Here is a 12,714-nt window from a genome sequence, read left to right as displayed (position 1 = left end):
TGAGCAGGAGGGCAGAGTTGAGCCCCAAAGCTTCCACAGGGCCTGGCGCCACTTGGAGCCTCCACAGAAAATTGGAAGCTACAAAAGCCCGGTTAGTCTCCTCAAACAGGATGAGAGAAGCCCCTTGCCAGGGTTGGCACGATGGGCTTTTCTCAATGCCACACAAGAGCTCAGCTGCCCTGGCGGGTGTGTGTGTGTGTGTGTGTGTCCTATGTGTGTGTGTGTGTGTGTCCTGTGTGTGTGTGTGTGTGTGTGTGTGTGTGGGCTTTTCTCAATGCCACACAAGAGCTCAGCTGCCCTGGCGGGTGTGTGTGTGTGTGTGTGTGTGTGTGTGTGTGTGTGTGTCCTATGTGTGTGTGTGTGTCCTATGTGTGTGTGTGTGTGTGTGTGTGTGTGTGGGCTTTTCTCAATGCCACACAAGAGCTCAGCTGCCCTGGCGGGTGTGTGTGTGTGTGTGTGTGTGTGTGTCCTATCAGCAAGGCAGCTGTCACCACGAAAAACAGACCTATTCCTCTGTCTTAAATAGGTGCTCTTCTAGTGAGCATATAATCTGTTTACTACTTATTTTCGCTGTAGATTCATGTAACTTAACATGAACTCTGCCTTCTCTGGCTCCCACGCCAACTCCACAGCTCCGCCCTGCCTTATGAGCTGCAATCCGGGGGTGGGGGTGGGGAGGAGCACTGTGGAACACTTACAGTTGCCCTGCTGGTTCTGAAAGTCCCGTGTCACATTGCTTAGGAAGTCAGTGTTGACGATGTCCCGCCACTGGATGGTCTCCACGTTGCAGAGGACAGGGTTGTTGCTGAACCGCACGCCACCTTGCAGAATTTCTGCATGAGAAAGGAACCCCCGTGAGCAAACTTGCCATCTCTTCTAAACTTTTGCGAAGTATGCATATGCTTCTTCACATTTTGCCTTCTGTTAAGAGATGGCAGCATGAGACTCCCTGGAACTGCAGTGGGGCAGTGGAAAGTGAGCTGATGGATTCCTCGATAGAGGAGTTGGGATTCCCCTGCATTGGGTCTTTGAAGAATGAATGACCAGAATTTAGGAATCCGGGGCCATGGGAAGATGATGCTTTAGTCACACAGCGTGAATGACAGGTATACAGTAAGTCGGAGGTTCCCAGGGAGGCTGGCTGGTCCCAGCTGGACCGGAGTGACCGTGTGATGACAGTGTGAAAGGGCAGAGGGGACAGGAAGTGGGGGTGGAAGCGAAGATGCGAAGACACAGTGGAGCAGGAAGGATCTGTGTGTGATGAAGAGACGGGGCGGCCAAGGGAAGGCAAAGACACACAACTGTTCAGCTGCTCGAAGGAAGAGTTGGAACGACATGAAACACCGGGGGTGATAAGAAAACTTGAGATGGAGCAGAGGGCAAGTGTTCCCCCGTGACGCTTATGCAAACATTTACTGAATGACTTCTGAGCGCAGAACACGGCAGCTAGTGCTGTGAGGTATGCGGAGATGAATGATTCCTGCTGGCTCCTCTCTAAGAAGTGACGAGCGTGTGGGGGCAATGCACAGTCAATAACCTCTTGTTCACAGAGGACCATGACCCATGACGAGGCTGGCACTGTGCCAGCTGGTTTCCATGCTGCGTGCTCAGTCACTTAGTCGTGTCCGACTCTGCAGCCCCATGGGCTGTAGCCTGTCAGGTTCCTCTGTGCATGGAAATTTCCAGGCAAGAATACTGGAGTGGGTTGCCATTTCCTCCTCTAGGGGATCTTCCTGACCCAGGGATTGAACCTGCGTCTGTTGAATCTCTCTACCACTGTACCACCTAGCAGTCAGACATATGCACGGCCTGAGCTAATCCTCACATGGTCCTCTGACCGTAACTCAGTTCTAGATATGTAAGTAATGCCAAGCATCCCAGAGTGGGAGAGGACATGGGAAAGGATGAGTTCTCCTGGGGAAGCTCTCTTTGGCTGATGGAAAGAATGACATCTCTGGGAAGAGAACATGTGGAGGAACCCAGGTGGAAGTGGGCTCCACGGGCTCCAGGCGGACAGACAGCCCCAGCAGAGGCCCTGAGGGGCCAGGGACACAGTTCCTTCAGCAGATGGCGGCGAGGGGCTGCAGAGTCGCAGAAGGCAGGCTGGGGGGTCGGAAAGGGAGTTTTGGGTGTGAAATCAGAGATGACAGCTGGACAACCAAGTGAAAAGCTTCACTCACGAGGGAACCAGAGTCAAGGGATAAACTCACGAGAGGCCAGAGCTGGAGGCACGGAAGAGAGAGTTGGGGCTGCAGGAGCATCAGGATGACAGACCAGGAGCGGGAAGGCCAAGGGGACAGCCGTGGGACGACCAGAGGCCCGTGTTAGTTATCAGCTGCTGTTCTTTAGTCACTAAGTCATACCTGACACTTTTGCGACCCCATGGACTGGAGCCTGTCAGGCCCCTCTCTGTCCATGGGATTCTCCAGGCAAGAATCCTGGAGTGGGTTGCCACTTCCTTCTCCAATCACAGTATGTAATTCATGTCGAATAATCCAAATTAGAGGATTACTTCATAAAATTAAATAACCGGAATGGATACAACTCCAATACTCACAACAGAAATAATACCAAATGCAGAAACAGCTCCCTGAGGCTTTATCTGCAGTAATTCACTTAATCTTCTCAACACCCCTGGGAAGTCTGTTGACATTGTCCCCCCCGTTTTTGAAGTCACAGAGAGAATCCACTCCCAGAGAGAACCCACCCACCCATGGCTGGTGAGCCATGGAGCTGATGAGTCTGCGCCCCACCTGCCTCTGCCTGTCACCACGAGACAGCGACTCTGAGGCATCCCGGGGGGCCGAGGGCGAGGACGGCACAGCCCGGGGCCACCACGGCAGCCAGCAGGTGAGGGAGGCTTAGGGGAGCCCTGAGGCCGTTTCAGGAACGCGGGGCCCAGGAGCTGAACCGGCTCCACGGGGCTCGGACAGTCAGCCCGCCCGGCCCCCCAGCCTGGGGCCAGGCCCCGCACCTCGGCCCTCCTCTGCTGCGTGTCCTCTGCCCTCACCCCCTTTCGGGTTGGCCCCACTGCCCGTCAGCGCCGCGAGGCATGGGCGAAGGCTAGGGCTCTGGGCCGTGGTCTGGGTAGCCAACCCTGGCCATCTCCTCACTTGTGCGGGAATTCAAGAGGGTTACTTTGACCTTTTTTTTTTTCTTTTTTTGGTAAAATGGCAGAGCATACCACTTGCTCTGAAAGAAGGTTAGGGGCAGGAAATGAAGTTACCAGTTTAACATGGCTGGCACTGCACCTGCCACCATCATAGTCATCTTCAAATTTTAAGAATCAACTTGCCGTTTTCCCTGTATCTTCCACAGGTCCCTCTCGCAGGACCCTCATAGGTGCCCCACTCACAAGACTTCAAACTTCACCTGTCATACCTTATTCCCTATCCTTACCAACTTAAAAAGGGCTTCTGTGCAATAGCGGTGCTCTGGAAAACGTCTCAGACTGTGGTTGGGTTTTCACTCTCTGTCCCTTACACGTGAGTCCAGGCAGTCAGACTGCGGACGACCTGAGCGTTCCGGGCCCACCACCTGGTCATACTCTCGTTTTCCCAGAACCACGTCTCACTAACTCTCTGGATACTTTCCCATGAACCAGGCAGAGCCTGTACTGGGCTTAACTCTTCCCTTCCTGCCCCATCAACTACTGTCTTCTTAGAACTTCCCCTCGCTGGACCTTGCATATGGCTGGCACGCAACACATCTGCGCGTCATGAATAAAAGTCTTCCCTGAGTGGGATTCAGAAAAGCACCAAGTCTGCTGAGTACCGTCCAAGTCGCTCTTCATAGTACAGCCTCCCGCGCCCCGCCCTCACCCTGTAAGTTTCTCAAGGGCAGCTCCCTCAGTCCAGTTTTGTTCGCCCCATAGTTGGATAAGACCGCTAAGGCATGGGTGTTTTCATAAAGCACATTTCCTCGGATGATCTGCAGGTTTTCCAAGGGAATCTTCTCCACTGTGTTGAGGGCAATGAGTACATAGCCGGCAACCTCCTGGATGGTCTAAGGAAATAAAACATGAACATATTATTTCTCTTTGGAGGAACTCATGAAAGCAAGATCTAAAGTGGGTCCAGAGAGCCCAGGACACCTAGTTGAACAGCAATGGTTGACGAATCATGTAGATGATTACCACTGGACCCCAGGGGAGGTAACAAGATTTATAGTGATTCCTGCATTTTTGCCTCTTGAGCTTGACACCAGTAACAACGGACCATGTGCATTACTGAGGAATGCTGTGACTTTCATTTTGCCTGGTGTTTAACACACTCAGCAGAAAATGGAAACGTTTCATTGATTTATTTTGTATTTGTCTTGCAGGCTTTCCATCAAAAACAAACCAACCAACCCAGAAGAAAACCAATCACATCCTAAGCTTAACTACACCAAACTCAGAAGCTTTTAAGGCTGGCTCCTATTGGCTCACTAGAGCCTACTGCAAAACATATGGGAGTTTTGTGAACTAGTTTTTAAACTCTTGGTAGCCAGAAATCAACCATGGTGGGAGTATTTATACCAAGAAAACAGGCAAGGACTATAAAGCAGGTCTTCTTTCTTCTTGTTTTCAGACACAGCCAGTAGAGTGGGATACCATGACTGCAGTACTGGTTAAAAGATTAGTGTCCACAGCGACAGCAGAACGCCAGGCTAGTCCGTCTCTCTTTGCTCGTCTTCTACAGCTACAACTCGACACTATCTGGTAAAGTGACCTTTTCATGAAACTTGCCTGTGTAATTTCCTTATGGTTTGTGATTGCCATAGCAAAAGTAAATACACTGCCAATTGAATTCTGCCAAGGCCTTGTTTACTTATATTTACTCCTACTGGATTTGGGTACGGATTAAATTCATTGAACTAACCTTGAGAAAAGAAAGGTTGTAACTACTCTGCATGTAGGTAATTTCCAAATTCCCAAGGACCACCTCGCAGTTGTTGAACATCCTCTGGAGGCTCAGAAAGTGGTCTTCAAAAGTGCCCAGCTGGGTGAGCTTGTTACTTGTCCCTTGGCAAACTGGAAACAGGGAAAAAAGTTATCACGTGAGATAAAGTCAAGTAGAAAAACTAAAGTAAAACAGTCTTCACAATCTTCGACTAACTGCATGCTTCAGTGACTTAGGGTAGAAATTCTGATTGAAGGCCACTCAGGACAAACGTGATAAACAATGTTTAAAAGTTTATATAAGATGCAGTTCAAACTAAGGACTAGTTCATCTCTATAATACATGCAACTGTTTAAAAATATTAAAAATTCAAGGAGAAACAGATGAAAACCCTATGGAAATCTTTGAGACAAAGCAGTCTATAAGAGTTTTTAGTAAAATGCATGAAAAACATACACAATAATTATATATTTACAATGTTAATAAATATATAATGAACTTTTACTTTGCAAAAAGATAACGTGTCACATTATTATGTGTTGAAAGACTATTTACAAACATAGTTTCCTACCACAACTTTGTACAACCTAAAAATGAAAAACCATTGGCTGGAGACAAAAAATATTTTAAACTGATGCACCGAAGAATAAAATCAAATATTATAAAAAATTTAGAAAATAAGATGAAAACACACTTGGTTACCAAGAAACCAGCATGCCTTTGTGTCTGCCCACACTCTAAGGAGCCCGCCACCCAGGTGGAGGTGCAAGGGTTTGGCATCAATTGTTGGGATGTGGCCTCGGCACACTTAACGCCCTGATGTTTTCAGCTGTCAAACTTAATATAAGAAAACATTTTAAATTAGGGGATGAAGTCAGACTATGAAAATACATTTGGTAGTCTATATTTAAAAGCAAAGGAGAGAATTATAATAGAGCCATGTTTATAAATTAGCTCTTTGAACAACATGAATAGGCAAGCATAAGAAAACAAAGAGGTTTGGGACTTCTGAAGCAGGGAGCTGGTAGGCGACTGTACTTTGAGCCAAAATGATCATAAGTGAGGAAATATGGCCTCTGGCTTTGGAGGTTTGACTCAGACCTGACCAGGCAGGGCTGCAATCTGCAGCCAGGTGGTTGAGCACAAAACCAAGACCAGAGTCAATATGTGGGGACTTCCTGAGGAACTCTTCCCCAGTCTGCATTTCTATTTGATAGGCTCTTTGCCCCCTCCCCATGGTAGTGTTGTGCAGAGCATCATCTGACTGTCTGCTCTTGTATTCTGGGGCCAAGGCGCTGAGCACATACATGTTCAGACACCACATAATGAACGTGCAGCGTTTACACCACCATTTAATATGAAGCAACCCTTACTTCCTCTTTGACTTTGTGGGGATTCCCCTCTTCTCCCCTTCTGTGCTCTCGTTCAAATTTGGAGGCAGAGAGAATGCTCCCAAGGGACCTGCAATGGCTCACAAGATGGAGCCCCCTGCGCTGGCCCCAGGGCACGGTGATTCCATCTCTTTCAACCCTAACCCACGAGGGACCCAGCTTCTCTGGCCGCCTTCACCTAGGAGTGTCGGCTGCTCTGATTGCAGCCTCAAGCTGGAACCTCTTTGCACGGTGGGCTGCAGGGCATGCAGATGAGGCCAGACTGATTTCCCAATGCTAAGGTCCTTAAAGACGCCAGCATCAATGAAGTGCAGGATTTTGACAACAATAGGTGACCTTTCTGTTGGCACACCTTGGGACAAAAGTTGCTTTCCAACTGATTGACTATGGTCCCTAAATTTCAGCCTAACTGGTCAGCTCTGGTTGAGGCAGCCCCAAGTATTGGTCATGCCCTTCATGCCAGCCAGGTGACCAGTGTTGACGACAACTGGGTGTTGGAGCGTGTTTCTGAAGGGTTTCTTCTGTACACAGAAGGATGAAAGCAATCCCAAATGTTTTCATTTTAAATGCTCAAAGATATCAGTTTGCAAATTTCTCTTGGCTGAACTATTTTTAATATTAAATTATGTGAAAATGACTTTCATCAGTTAAAAAGGAAAACATGTCAGGTAAGTTTACCCTGTTAAAGAAGAAAATAATTGCAAAAGGACTACACCTGTGTTTTTATTTATTCATTCAAAAAGTGCTAAGTGAGCATTGAAAGGATTTATTTGATGAAGACCTACCATGACCCTTTGCTATTTACAATTACTATAAATTACTTTTATATTTAAAAAAGATCCTATATTTGGAAGACAATAGCAACATTACACGTTATTGATATGAACGTCAATTTGTCAGACCTTTGGAAAAAACTGGACAGACTGTGCATACAAATAAATATGCTTAAAGCCTATATCATGATGATTCCACTTTGGAAAACCTATATTGAGGAAACAGACCTAAATTTTCATGCAAAATGTTGATATATTTTTTAATAATGGCAAAAAATTGCCCAACTGCCCAACATGCTTATTCTTAAGAAAAAAGCAGCCAACACAGTATTGGGCTGAGTTGAAGGAAATCCATCTGAGTCCTACTCCTGGGTTAATGACTACAGTATCAACAGAGAACATGACAAGGCTGCTTGTTCCGAGGCTTCCCTGCCACACACAAAAACGGAGACAGCAGGTCTGGGGTGAGGATGCAAATGGCCTGGCCTGGGTTTCTTGACTGAACACGGTACAATCTTGGCTCCATCTTTATACCAAATATCTCATGTTATGTGATAGAGAATATTTAAATGTGAGACCATTAAATCAGTAATATTGAAAAATCAAAATCACTAACTAGCGAGGCAGACTTAAGGCAAAACTGTGAGAGGAAAAGCTCCGAGCTCAGCCAGGAGAAAGCTTGTGGTCAGCACTTCCTCTGTATGCAGACTGAAGGACTTCCCCGAGCCCCGCAGCACAGTTTTCTCAAATGCAGACTTGGTAAAATCCATTCTGGCCTCCCAGAGCTGTCCTGAGAAGTGAATGAGCACAAAAGCTTCAGGTTTCTTTTGCTACAGCTAACTACTGGGAACCGGGACAGCTGCCTCGACATAAGGTGTGCCTGGACAGACGCTGGGGGCTTCTGTGGATGTGTCCTTGCTGTGTGACACGGGGTGAACTGGCTGCATTTGGTTGGCTTACTCAAATACTGGGCATTAAATAGAGTTACTCTGTCTGAACAATATTTATCCAGTGAGAAGAAGAAAGAAAAAATAATATATTGTACTTTAAGAATTTCATTGAAATATGCATTTAGGATTAGGTTTTTAAGCAATTTATTTAGAGAGAAATTCAGTATTCCCTTAGGCTAAGCCTTTGAAAACCAGATAGTTAAAAGTGTGTCAAGCTGCATACAACATGCTAGGGATTCGCTTTCCCTCCCGCAAAACTGAAGACAAATTCTACTGAAACAAGAAGGCCTTCAAAACACTCAGCTTTTCATCTTCACAGTTTATTATGATGGTTCATAAATGGACAAAAACCTAAGAGAATTGCACTGTGAACATCCTTAAAGTAGCATTTTATTATGTTCATTTTAACACATACCTATCCATCTAATTTTTTCTATGCATTATAAAGTAAGGCACAGACAGCAGTACCCTTCATCCTGACACGCCACTGGTTACAGTTCAAGATTACTGACAGTGGTTCTTGAGGCAACATCACGAACTATGAGATAATCAGCAATAAGTGTAGCACTGATGGGTTTCAACAAACGCATGCAGCTGTATAACCCGTACTCCTATCACGCCCAGAACATCACGGTCACCCTGGGAGCTCCCTCACGGCCCTGATCAGACAGCCCCCGCCCCAGACACCACAAACTGCAGATGTGCTTCCAGTTAGGACAGTTCTGCCTGTCTGGGGACTTCTGTTCATGGAATCACATGGCACCTTGGTACCTGGGTTCACGTGGTGTCCAGAGCCAGGCTGTTCTCTTTCTGAAGAACCAACCCCACCCCCCAATTTATGTGAATTGAAAATCAAACAGTCTGCCAGCTCTAAGTCCTGAGACATGCCTGATTTGACAGGGAAAGCCTGTGGCTTTCCTGTGTCATTGTGGGGGTGTATCTCTCTCTTTCCCCACAAGCCCGGGCAAATCTGTAAGGCTAAGACACAACACGAAAACAGGTTCCTCCAGATTTTCCCAAATCCACTTAGATACTTTTGGGATTGCCTAATTGTTTTAATTTGCTTTCTCTATGCTTTAATGGTAGCCAAGGTCACTGGGCACTTGCAAATCTCTCCCCGTGGCCTCCAAAACTGGCTGTTTTGATTATTGCCTCATTTTGAAGCAGAAATCACATCACAGCGCTCTTGGTTGGAACCATCCGGGTTTCCCAGGGCATCAGAACAAAGGCTGGGCCCCTGCCCGCGCCCCTCCCACCATCGCTCTCAGGCTCCCTCCCCTGCCCTTTGGCCCAGCCAAGCCTCCCCCTTTCTTCCCAGCCACCAGCTTCCTGCCCCCTTCAGGGCTCTTCCATCTGCTTGGAACACTCTTCCCTTTCTCCCCGGGTCTTTGCAGTTTTGTGTCCCTTTTGTCACTGAGATTCTACCTCAGTGGTCATGACGTCCCTTCAGGAAAGCCTGTTCTGGGACCAGGTCAGCTGAAGTCCCCACCACGGCATGCTATCACATTCTTCTGATTTCTTTTCTTCTTAGCATTCATCACTACTTAAAATTATTTGTTCATTACGCAAATACAAAGAGTGGGGAGAGGTGGAATACACATATATCTCCTTGGACTGACTGCTGGGATGTGAATACACATGTTGTGTTTACATTTTAGATGTGAAAGCAATGGGCTGATAGTGGTCATGTGACCAGAGTCTCGGATGACGTGACACGGATCTCTCAACCTTTCCTGTTTCCGTGTGTCTGGTGGTAGAGAAGGAGGCAGGATGTCTCAGAAGAGCGTCAGTCCTCACACTTTCTGGGTGGTTACTGTAAAATCACTCTAGGCTAGTTAACATATGAGATTAAGCTTTAAAAACCAAAGGAAGATTTTGCCCACTTTCATCCGGAAAAGGTTTAAGGAAATCTCAAATAAGATATTTACATAATGGATTTAAAAATAAATAAGGAAAAGATACTCAGAGAGTTTGCTAGAGGTTTCATAGTATCAGGATTAATCATTTCTTTTGCCTTATTCAAATTGTGTTATGGCGGCAATTTCAAAATGTGTATGTTTATACACTGAACTATTAAAAAATGCACAGAAATGTTACTGGAAGAAAAAGTTGTTAACAATAGTCTTTTACGAATACTGGGTTTGGGGTATTTTTCTTATTTCCTCCTGAGAGTTTCTACATTTTTCAAATTTTCTACAGTGACCATATATTACTTTATAATAAAATATTCCTGAGGAGATAATTTCCAAAAATCTGCATTGAACAAGGCCAAAAGAATGACACTTTTAATAAAATACATTTCATAAAAATGGAGAAACGTTCTTCAAAGTTCTGCATATTATTAATTGAATGGCTTTGTGCAAGTGCTTTAAAAATTAGAAGTAACTGAATGAAATACTAGATATAGAAACTGTTAGAAGGGTAAGGAAGCTACAGGCTGTTCACTTCATTGGTATTCAGAACAGTTGCATATGGTAGCCCTTGGGAAAAGCCATGCATTGCACAGATTTGGTGTCTCTTCAAACAATGAAGGAATTGAAGAGATTCCAAGTTCCATTTTCTTCCTGACCTATCAATACATTTTTTACATTCATTTCAGGGAGTAGAGAGTAAATTTATCCCATAGAAAAATGTTATAAATTGTGATTACAGCATCAGACTAGCCTGTGAAATTTATTTAATCCATACAAGTTTGTAGGAATGTTGACCTACAGTTAAGTTATAATGAAAAAATTGGGAAAATATATAACAAAAGTAAAATCAAATATGATTTTAAAAAAGTACAAAATAGTATTTAAATTTTCATTGTGGCTTTAATAAAAGGTTTTGTGGAATGGGAAAAGATTCATTATAATTTTGAAAAGATTTTTCTTTATTTTCCAAGTTTATATTTTAGCAACAGTTTCTTATTTGATCATATTTAATTTAATTGAAGAAAGTAGGGAAAACCACTAGACCATTCAGGTATGACCTAAATCAAATCCCTTATGATTACACAGTGGAAGTGAGAAATAGATTTAAGGGACTAGATCTGATAGACAGAGTGCCTGATGAACTATGGGAAGAGGTTCATGACATTGTACAGGAGACAGGGATCAAGACCATCCCCATGGAAAAGAAATACAAAAAAGCAAAATGGCTGTCTGCGGAGGCCTTACAAATAGCTGAGAAAAGAAGAGAAGCAAAAAGCAAAGGAGAAAAGGAAAGATATTCCCATTGGAATGCCGAGTTCCAAAGAATAGCAAGGAGAGATAAGAAAGCCTTCCTCAGCAATCAATGCAAAGAAATAGAGGAAAACAACAGAATGGGAAAGACTAGAGATCTAGTCTAGAAAATTAGAGATACCATGGGAACATTTCATGCAAAGATGGGCTCGATAAAGGACAGAAATGGTATGGACCTAACAGAAGCAGAAGATATTAAGAAGTGGTAGCAAGAATACACTGAAGAACTGTATAAAAAAGATCTTCACGACCCAGATAATCACGATGGTGTGATCACTCCCCTAGAGCCAGACATCCTGGAATGTGAAGTCAAGTGGGCCTTAGAAAGCATCACTACAAACAAAGCTATTGGAGGTGATGGAATTCCAGTTGAGCTATTTCAAGTCCTGAAAGATGACGCTGTGAAAGTGCTGCACTCAATATGCCAGCAAATTTGGAAAACTCAGCAGTGGCCACAGGACTGGAAAAGGTCAGTTTTCATTCCAATCCCAAAGAAAGGCAATGCCAAAGAATGCTCTAACTACCACACAATTGCACTCATCTCATATGCTAGTAAAGTAATGCTCAAAATTTTCCAAGCCAGGCTTCAGCAATACGTGAGCCATGAACTTCCAGATGTTCAAGCTGGTTTTAGAAAAGGCAGAGGAACCAGAGATCAAATTGCCAACATCTGATGGATCATCGAAAAAGCAAGAGAGTCCCAGAAAAACATCTATTTCTGCTTTATTGACTATGCCAAAGCCTTTGACTGTGTGGATCACAATAAACTGTGGAAAATTCTGAAAGAGATGGGAATACCAGACCATCTGACCTGCCTCTTGAGAAACCTGTATGCAAGTCAGGAAGCAACAGTTAGAACTGGACATGGAACAACAGACTGGTTCCAAGAAGGAAAAGGAGTACGTCAAGGCTGTACATTGTCACCCTGCTTATTTAACTTATATGCAGAGTACATCATGAGAAACGCTGGGCTGGATGAAGCACAAGCTGGAATCAAGATTGCTGGAAGAAATATCAATAACCTCAGATATGCAGATGATACCACCCTTATGGCAGAAAGTGAAGAGGAACTAAAAAGCCTCTTGATGAAAGTGAGAGAAGAGAGTGAAAAAGTTGGCTTGAAGCTCAACATTCAGAAAACTAAGATCATGGCATATGGTCCCATCACTTCATGGCAAATAGATGGGGAAACAGTGGAAACAGTGTCAGACTTTATTTTTCTGGGCTCCAAAATCACTGCTGATGGTGACTGCAGCCATGAAATTAAAAGACGCTTACTCCTTGGATGGAAAGTTATGACCAACCTAGATGACATATTAAAAAGCAGAAACATTACTTTGCCAACAAGGGTCTGTCTAGTCAAGGCTATGGTTTTTCCAGTGGTCATGTATGGATGTGAGAGTTGGACTGTGAAGAAAGCTGAGCGCTGCAGAATTGATGCTTTTCAACTGTGGTGTTGAAGACTCTTGAGAGTCCCTTGGACTGCAAGAAGA

At 44.7% G+C, this 12,714-nt stretch overlaps 1 protein-coding gene across 5 annotated transcripts in view; it reads right to left on the bottom strand.

The window, feature by feature from the left end:
• EGFR (epidermal growth factor receptor) overlaps positions 1-12,714 on the bottom strand; it is a 205,756-nt gene that overhangs the window by 62,525 nt on the left and 130,517 nt on the right. For 4 of the 5 annotated variants that reach the window (XM_081529433.1, XM_081529430.1, XM_081529434.1 and 1 more), the window contains 3 exons: positions 4,863-5,014; positions 3,822-4,005; positions 699-833 (listed from right to left, as the gene is read on the bottom strand). In XM_081529433.1, coding sequence (XP_081385559.1) covers positions 699-833; positions 3,822-4,005; positions 4,863-4,943 — 400 coding nt within the window. In that variant the 5' untranslated portion in view covers positions 4,944-5,014. The remainder of the gene's footprint in view (positions 1-698; positions 834-3,821; positions 4,006-4,862; positions 5,015-12,714) is intronic. The other variant, XM_081529431.1, reaches the window with a different exon arrangement.

The sequence above is a fragment of the Giraffa tippelskirchi genome, chromosome 9 (genome assembly GCF_054371585.1).
Source record: "Giraffa tippelskirchi isolate mGirTip1 chromosome 9, T2T-mGirTip1v1.2.pri, whole genome shotgun sequence".
In the NCBI taxonomy this organism is placed as follows: Eukaryota; Metazoa; Chordata; class Mammalia; order Artiodactyla; family Giraffidae; genus Giraffa; species Giraffa tippelskirchi.
This window is presented reverse-complemented; position numbering and strand designations above follow the sequence as displayed.